The sequence below is a fragment of the Pogonomyrmex barbatus genome, unplaced genomic scaffold, assembly GCF_055798465.1.
Source record: "Pogonomyrmex barbatus isolate J1 unplaced genomic scaffold, ASM5579846v1 scaffold14, whole genome shotgun sequence".
NCBI lineage: Eukaryota > Metazoa > Arthropoda > Insecta > Hymenoptera > Formicidae > Pogonomyrmex > Pogonomyrmex barbatus.
The window spans coordinates 1,243,832-1,253,066 of record NW_028297110.1 but is presented as its reverse complement, the minus strand read 5'-3'; the positions used below and the strand labels follow the sequence as shown (position 1 = coordinate 1,253,066).

Here is a 9,235-nt window from a genome sequence, read left to right as displayed (position 1 = left end):
TAACTGATTACTTAATCTGGCAAAATTTATTCTCTTTCAATTATATTTTTCTTTTGATGAACAATAAGACACTGTAAAATTATGAAAATATATCTCTTAATAAAACAACCTTGACAATCCATTTATTACTATTACAATTAATTGAAAAGGCACATATCATACAGTTGATTGACAGTCTAATGTTATATGTCTAATATTATAATTATAGATTATCATGTTTTCAAAGTAATAATCATATTTTATTAAAAAATGAAATAATAATAAATGTTTTATTAAAAATTATTAAGATTAAGATAATGATTAATTTGTATAAATATAAACGGATTAAAATAATTTTCTTATTTGCAATAGCACTTTACATTTATGTTATAATTAAAAAGTTGTTATCATATTTTTTGCTTTTCAATTTAATTATCATAGCTTAAACTTTTTTTATATATATGGTAAAAAGATTACATCTAGAAAACATCTATATAATTTTATATAGAACTAATAATTTTAATTTGGACAAGTTTGTTTATTGAGCTTAGACGTTTCATTTTCTTCATATTCAAAGAATATAGTAACTGTGTTCATATTCGTTAAATAATTGTTTTGTAAAATTTATGTCAAAAATAATTAAAAGACAGCCTAAAATATCTTTCCAGAGAAACTTTATTGTGACATTAATTTACATTTATACAATAAATGATTTAGGTGCTTGACGGACGGCAGTATTTTGCTATGTACACATGACTTTTCCATCGTCTCTTTTCATCTCTTACACGCGTCAATCAAAGCTTAATAAGGAAAAGATTTTGTTCCTTTTGATTAACACTTGTCATATAATAATCAATACGCTCACTTTCATCGATCATATTTTTAATACCGCACCGCAAGAAATAAATGAAGCTGTTGTTCTTCAAGAAGAACGTGTCTTCTTATAATTCATATCCAAAATGAATTATAATTTTATTTACTATTAATTATATATAAAAGATGCACGTACACGGAAATCAAAACTGTAACTTCTAAATCAATGGCATGCGTAAAAATTTAGCGGGTAAACTTGTTTTACAAGATCTTTTAGTGTGAAGAAAACGACTATTTTCGGGCACTGATAGAATCAAATTTAATTTATGCGCGTCTTTTTTTTAAAAAAAAATCAACAAGCTCAGACAATTTTCATTACGAATTGGCGATTGATTTAAGTGCGCCTACGATAAGAACTGGTTTTGGGTTTCACTTGGACTTCCTCTCGTTGCGTCTCCTCGACTTCTTCTTGAACAGTCTTACCTCTTCCTCCGAACCTTCCGCGTCCTGATGTTTTCGCCTCGTTACCTGTGGTAACCTTGCTACGACTGTTTGTGGTAGCTCTGGAAACATATATTATACACATTATAATATAATATTTTTGCGTGAATGCAACGCACACGACGTTTGGAATAATTTACAAAATTTTGTGAATGTTACTTTTTAATTTTTTTCTTGAAAAAGAAATCAATAGAAGTTACGGAATAATATGTTTTTGAAATATTGCATTACTTTGATTTGGCTGTGGTATGTTCCACTGGAGAATGTGTGGCGGCAGTTTCACGTGAATGACTACTAGGTCCTGTCTGAGCTCTTCGTCTTTTCAAGGCAGCTAGGAGATCCTCATTTGATCTGAAATTATATTAAACACGCATTTGTAAAGATATCTGGATAAATATCTATACTTTACAACATAAATAATTACCTGAAAGGTCTAACGCCACCGCTATTTCGAAGCTTCTTCGCAGATTCAGTCGTCGTCGTAGGCGCTTCGTGTTCCTGATTTTCATCAAAAGCGTCTTCGCCTTCCAGCTCGTCTTCTTCTACGGGCGCTTGTTCTACCGGTTTCGTCGTCGTTGACTGTGCCTAAAAGAGGGAAAAAAAAAGAAGAAAAAGAAAAATATTAGATTTATTCTTCAATATTCATGATTTACCTCGTATGCATTGTTATAATACAAGTTATATAAATTATAAGTTAATAATATAGATAGAATGTTACATGTTGCGTAATACAAAAGATTGCAATCTCACCGATGTTCTCTTTTTTCCTGACACATTTGGCACATTTGCGCGTCCTCTTGATGATAAAAGACCTCCTAGTCGACCACTTGCTGGTTTTGTTGGCGCCGGCGTCACGGGCGCTGCCTCCTCCACGTAATCATATTCCTCTTCGGCTGATCTGCAGACGGCTATTATACAAAGGGCTAATATTCTGCAAAAATACGATTACACACACACATTACATTTTCTGATTAATGTTTAATTTTGATTTATTTATTCTTCGGACGGAATATGTATGTAATGACTATATAATTCTTTTGAAATTAAATTTTCCAAATTATGCTCATTAAAAGAAGAAGAAGAAGAAATATATAATTATAGAATAATGTTTCAATTTCTGTATACATTTGTTTATTTATGGAATAGCCGAGATTTATATTTATTTAAGAAAAAAATTGGAAGAATTGAAGATAACATACGCGTAATATTGTAAAATAGATCAATAAGCATAAAGAATTACGGAAGAGCGGTGCCGTTTTGTGTTAGATACGCGACAGCTGCAGATTACAAAACGTAAACGTATACGCAAGCCACGTCTTTAGAAAATGATTTTTCTGACCGAGAAGAAAAGTGTTAAGCCATTGAATGATTGTGTGAAAAACCGTGACAATCTGTGCCGCTGCTTATAGACGTATTTAAGCTTAAAAAAGTATGTTATTTAAGTAGCAGCGTAACGCCGTCACGAAACAAGTTTATGGCGTTTACTGCGGTTAAATTGACAGGTTGCATTTAGAAAATAGCGGAATATGCAAGTCGGCGTGTTGCTCTGAGAACCAAAAGCTGGCTCGCGAGATTACGCAGCTGTTGCTCTTTACAATTTAAATGCAATATTTCTTATATAATTCTTGATTTTTATTATTTTTAAAAGAGACCTTCGAAGACTCTTTTTATCGAAGAGTAAAATTTCTTTTTCGCGTCTAAGTTTTAAATTGAATTTAATTCATTTAAAATATTTATTCTATTTTACAATTCTCTTTGATTTTTGTTTTGGATCTTGGACTTTCAAAAGTGTTGTTTTCCTTCAAGAAACACACGGATTTCTTCTTTTCTACGTCCGCCTGCTTCTCGAGCTCTCATCTGCGATAAGTCGCGATTTTTTTTTTTAAATGAAAACAGATCGAAATGTCGGGCAAATTTGTACGCGAATTTTGCGCAGGACGTAGTACGCAGGCCGAGTTGTCCGACAATCGCAACTTTCGCCAGGATCAAAAAAGAAATCCGAGGACGAAAGATCCTACTGGCGACGTGCACTGCAACGATTATTACGTACGCTCGGCGCGCCGCCTGCTCGTTCGCGTGTTCGCATTCGCGTTCGCGTTCGCGTTCGCTCGTAGTAGATCCGCGTACACCAGGTGGATTTTGACCTGTGACATTCACGTACACGAGACTCACTTTCTCTGCACGGCTCTCGTGCAACTCGCGCGCTCGTGGCGCTCGGGATTGGCCTGGCCGCGCCGTTACGACGGGACATTCATACGTGAGACGGCTCACAAATGTCAAGAAAACCAGCCGAACTCTCGGGAGCCCCCGGGTAGAAGAAAGGGGGAGAAATTTCGAAGGATTTCGCGGGAGACGAGCCTGGTGATCTCGATCGGTACATCGCCACGGGAATACCCACGCTGGACTGACTGCACAAACGCGTGAATCGAAACGAGAATGATGACGACCTCGCTGATATCTGGAGATAACCGGATAACAACATCGTTTTTGCCATTTAGAAAAATGTATTTCTTTAAATTTAAACAGGTTTAATAATAATTTCTAAGCTTCGATATTTCGCAATATTAGAAAATAATAATTTGCGATTTATGTGAATTGATGAAATCGAAAACTATACAAATTAAATCTTTTTGAAATTTCAATTATAATTAGAATTTTATTTCTTCAATTCATTAAGTGCGGAGTGATAATTATTTATTAACAAAATTGATTTGCATTTGTAATTTATTCATTTATCTCTTCAGTCATTAATTATGGTCGTGCTTACACAGACAGATTAGCATTCGTCACGTGGGACGTGCATAATCGCATTCAGTCAAGTAAAGATGTTCAATCAAGTAAAGATGTACACGATTTCTTTGCGAGATAGTCACGGAAAAATTAGTAACTTATTTTTATCGTTGAATAATTTACTTACGTAATTAATTTAATTACATAATATAATTATGGAACAATAATTTCATATATTAAAATAATTTGGAAGAAAATTTCTAAGCTTACATTGAAAAGAGGCTTGCGTAATACTCCATCAAATATTTATATTATTTTGAGATGTATTACGACAAACTTGTCGAAACTTAATCATTGTTTATACAGAATTCACGAGTAGATTCCCAGTGTATTTCCCTTTAATCAAATAGTACCGTCTAATTATGTTAGAATTTCTCTTCTCAAGATTATTCTGTATTATGTCTACCTTGACGTCAAACCTTGTTAACAAATAACACCTTGTTAATTTTAAGGAGGCTTTAACATCTTAGGAGACAAGGAATACTTGCGTCCTAAGTCCCATTCGCGAATTTCAACATGTCTGATATGTCTAATAATAGTACTAAATTAAACAATGTCAGAAGGATAAAATTGAATAAAATGTTCTCTAAGAAAAATTTAAAGAAACAACATAATTATCATATTTGCATAATTATGCAAATATTGCATTTTGCATAATCATTATTCCATTATTGATAACGTATCTTCATAGTCAATAATATTAACATAAATTAATCTTTCGGAATACAATTTGTCCGGATGATAATTTTATTTTCAAAAGCAACAAAAACATCTTGCAGATATTAGCATTTCAATGTCTTAAGCTAGATACTCTTCACTTTTATAATTTCGAGCTTCTTCTTCTCTGCTGGCCTTTTGCAGTTTCTTGACACAAATTTCTTTATGCTTCTGGCTATAATTGCTATTACGTCATTACACAGAAGTCCTTTATTCGCAAGTAATGATCAAGCTTCTTGCTAAAAGGACACTCTGAAGAATAAAAATTGTTCCGCAGCTTCTCTGTATGCGAAGTTAATTGAAAATAACGCGTCTCATTTATCAAACTGCATACCACAATCATGTTTCCGATAAATATTCTTGTCCTGTGGATGCATTAGGTATTTCATTAATATTCTACATGAATATTTGCACTGAGGATAAAAATTCGACTCCTAAATTTTTCAAAATGGAACGGAACGTTGCTCATTATTCATTGCGCGAAGTCATGCTTTTACCGTTAGTAAGGACATGTGCTACGTTTAACGGGATAAGAAAAATACATCCGTACATTTTAATTGAAGTGCAAACGGCCGAAAATTAATAATCTCAATTCTGTTATTCTTTTGGGCCTATATTCTTGTTTTGCTTTTGCTTTTAAAATTTTGCTTTAAGTAAATGGTGATTTTTTTTTATAATAAATTGTATGTTTAACTAATTTTTAATTTAATTTAATTTTATTAAATATGTATTTATAAAAAAAATTAATAAAAGACATACGTGTCGAATATATTTTTTTATTAATATTACATTAAGCATTGCAAGCAATGCTAATTTGTTAATTTTCAATATGCACAATAATTAAAAGTTTAAGATATTATAATTATTTGTTATTACATTTATAATTCTGAACTTTTTAAAATATATATATTTTAATTTGATAAAGTATTTGGATAAAACTTTGATGTGCTGAATAAGAATAAATATGTAATTTAATTTATAACAATGTTTGCAGCTAACTTAACTTATCGATTCGTGATTATTAACGAGACGTAGAGAATTACTATGACACGTTTAACCCTTTCACTGATTTTAATACGTGATGCGCGTGGCAGACGGCAGATGTTCAATCGCAACCGATGCTGTGAATGGCGAAATGCTCCGTCGCACATTCTATAAGGAGTATATAGAAAGCGTTGAAACGTTAAATTGAATTAAAAACATATGTCAAGCAATGTTAATCCAGTATGTACAAGCGCCATTAGCATCAAATGACCCAACTTACAATTAGGCGCCTATAGATGCCAACAGCACACGTTGAACACATTTTCAAAGCACCTGTAGACGTTAATGGGCATAAAAGGATTAAATCTATTTTACATCGTAATATAAATGTTAATGGCATTAGTTACATCGTTATCGCGGTTTTTATGAGAACTATCATAATTTAATAGCCACTTGAAATTGATCTTGTTTCTTTTTTGCACTTTTTCTGATATTGTTGATTTTAATAAAGTTACACAAACGCTGTATGACTACTATTAATATTATCAATAAAGAAGTTTTTGAATATATCAAAAGTATAAAAGTTTTCTCCCGGCGAGGAAAGTATTTTTAAAAAAAATATTGAGAATATGAAGTGATGATAATTAATTCAGAAGTAGAAAACTAAAATAAAGTGCAAAAGAAGTTATGCCCGAAGAAGTTATATATGCAATTGATTTACCCGCTTGTAGAATCTGCGATCTACTTTTTCTTTTTATCAGCGAACCGGTTCACCGGTAAACGAGAATAGTCACTCGGCGTAATTAATAAACATAATTCTTGTCGTATACAGGTCTACGAAACTGTCCGAATGCGGAATATATTTTCGTGTTAGCATAATATCCTCTGACGTACATAAATCTAGATTTACATCTCGTGAGTGAAGTAACTCATCCTCCATCTGATTATGTCTTGTCGCGACACAGGATCACTAAAGTTACTAGAACTTCGCCTTGGAAGGAAACAATTACATTCGCATTATATTCCGCCTGCAGGACATTGTTAGCATTAATGCGTGGGTTTGCATCGCTCCCGTCCTGCATAAGAAGTCTCTTACACCTCTCATCTTCCTCTCGCCATTGTCCTTTGACACTTTTTAATTCTTCTTTTTACACACATTTTTTTTTCTTCAGTCATTCTTTGATGAAAAAGATTTATATTTGTTAAAAAGAGAATGTCTATAATCATTTTCTATAATATACGTTTTAAAATAGTTATCGTCAGGTTTAACGAACAACTTCTTTTATAAAAAAATATTTTAAAACTTTAAAAAAAAATGAAGACAGTAATTTCTATTAAAGTATACTAAATATAATATTTTGCATAAACTAAGATATTATATTTAATTTTTTTTGAATGTTTTTTTTTCTTTAAAATTAAATTTTTAGTTTTTTTCCTTTTTCATCTATCTTTTTTTTTCCATTATGTTTCTTCTTTCTTATATTTTTTACTCAAAGCTTTCCACTTCTTTGATTATAATTCTGCAATAAATTTATACACCACATATCTGATGCATTTCTATTGCCTTGATGAAGCATAAGGTGTAATAAATATCTCTGTTTTTTTTTTTTATCGTCGACTTGTAATACAGGAGCGAAAACATATCACCGTTACTCGTTAGTATAATGTCAAGGAGAAGCAACGGTGATACTCGTGGTATTTATACGAATTTCTGCTCAAGTAACAGTGAACATGGTGGTCTATTAATCGACTTCAATAATAATCCCTCTCTTATGCGCTCTCACTCTCGCTGTTATGGCTTTTCTAATCAATTTCCTGGTCAGAACCAGGAAAGAACTTCGAGCAGCTACCGCCATTCGTTTGCATAACGTATCTCTCTGCATCCCGTTATTAATACTCGGCTCGCAACCGCGCGTTCGCGCCTGAGTATGAATCGAATCGAAATCGTCGTCGAAAGGGGAGCGCAGCGTGAAGTAATCAATAGCCGACAGTTTGTAAAACGCGGTGATTGAATAACTTCTTGTAGAAGCGGGACACGTGTTTTATCGTCCGGCAACCGGTATGCATTGTCTTCAAACCGTGTGGAAACACCAATACGTCAAACTGATCCAGGACGTATTGGCTATTAAGCGTCATAAATCGATCCACGTCCGCGATCGAAAGTTATTGACGCCCGGCAGCCGCAATTTCCGCAGGCAAACACAACAATTTTGATTACAGGTAACAGGATGACAGATATTAAATCTGAAACGACCGGTAGCGTACGTTGTACCTTTCAGTCACGAATGTGTTAATCGGCCTTGGAATTGCCAATTGCCCAGGTTGTCTCTCGAAGGCGATACTCTACGAATAGTTTGCGGTCGAAATCAGCAGATGAAGAATTAAATCGTGAAAACTTTCTTCCTTTGATTCGCTTATTTTTACAAACGATATAAATGCTTCGCGCTAATTGCAATTATATAATAAGTAATTATTTACATTTTTTTTATAATTTTTCTGGACGCGTATATTTAAGAGAAAGACCTGTCATTTACTGTAAAGCAAATGTAAGAAAATAGAGAAATTCGTTGCATAAGTGGTAGCCACTACCAGTGAGATGTAATTGCAATTTCGTCATCAAGGAGCTTAATAACGAAAATAAAATAGATCTATGACATAAAAAGTTCCCATTTGAATGGGGGAAGTCGCATTTAAAATAAAGACCTTGAATTATTGATTTCATTTTGGGGGGGCATTGAGGTAATCGATTAATTCGGTATTAATCTCGGTGGAATCGTGAATCGTCGACGGCGTACTCACGTGAACAGCGTAAGTTTCATGGTGTCAGCGGCCCAGGGCGGATTCTGATGATCCTCTGCAGATGCCGTGCCCTTCTCGAGGTTTTGCGGAATGTGCGGAAACCACGTCGTCTGTGGCCGACTGTTACCACTGGCGCGAGGCCCGCGAGGGAATGAATATCAGACGACAATCTGGTGGAAGGAAACCGAGAAAGAGTACACCACTGCAATCGCGGAGGCTGTGTACTTTGGAGTGCCGAGCCGAGTTTCCCCTTCTCTCTATATATATGGCACTCTCACTCTGCCAGCAACCACCCGTGCCGAAGCCGTCCGCGATAGTAAATGCGATACTCCGATATATGTTTAATGATACGCGCACACTCACCCCTTCACGTCACGTGACATGTGTGCAATGCGATTCTGGGCTTTTATCCCAGGTTTTGCACAAAGCCGGCGGATTACCCGCCTTGCTTTGCTCGTCTGCTTACAACCCTCTCAAGTCTTAGTTATGACATAATTTATTAATGTATTTAAAAAATTATATTAACGTAAAAAATTATGTTACAATGCAATGATTACCTTACGTATTTATTGCATTGTTTTTATTGTGGCTTATGCTTGTTTTTATTATTTATCAAAGTCTCAATCATCAAAACTAGATAGAAATGCATTAC

General features: G+C 34.0%; 1 protein-coding gene across 1 annotated transcript; it reads right to left on the bottom strand.

Annotated features, from left to right (window-relative positions):
- Positions 1–636: 636 nt before the first annotated feature.
- Positions 637–8,894, bottom strand: LOC105424897 (uncharacterized). Its single transcript, XM_011635397.3, has 5 exons — positions 8,584–8,894; positions 2,044–2,224; positions 1,718–1,878; positions 1,525–1,644; positions 637–1,355 (listed from the first exon to the last, which is right to left on the bottom strand). The coding sequence occupies exons 1-5, from the start codon at positions 8,601–8,603 to the stop codon at positions 1,187–1,189; spliced, it is 651 nt and encodes a 216-aa protein (XP_011633699.3). The 5' UTR covers positions 8,604–8,894; the 3' UTR covers positions 637–1,186.
- Between the last annotated feature and the right edge of the window lie 341 nt (positions 8,895–9,235).

What these genes read in the sequence shown, in the direction of transcription:
- LOC105424897 (XM_011635397.3), bottom strand. Translation starts at nt 8,603, where the DNA reads ATGAAACTTACGCTGTTCAC. An exon ending in GGTGGCGTTAGACCTTTCAG is followed by an intron (nt 1,645 to 1,717) that starts GTAATTATTTAT and finishes ATATAATTTCAG; the next exon opens with ATCAAATGAGGATCTCCTAG. An exon ending in CATACCACAGCCAAATCAAA is followed by an intron (nt 1,356 to 1,524) that starts GTAATGCAATAT and finishes ATATGTTTCCAG; the next exon opens with AGCTACCACAAACAGTCGTA.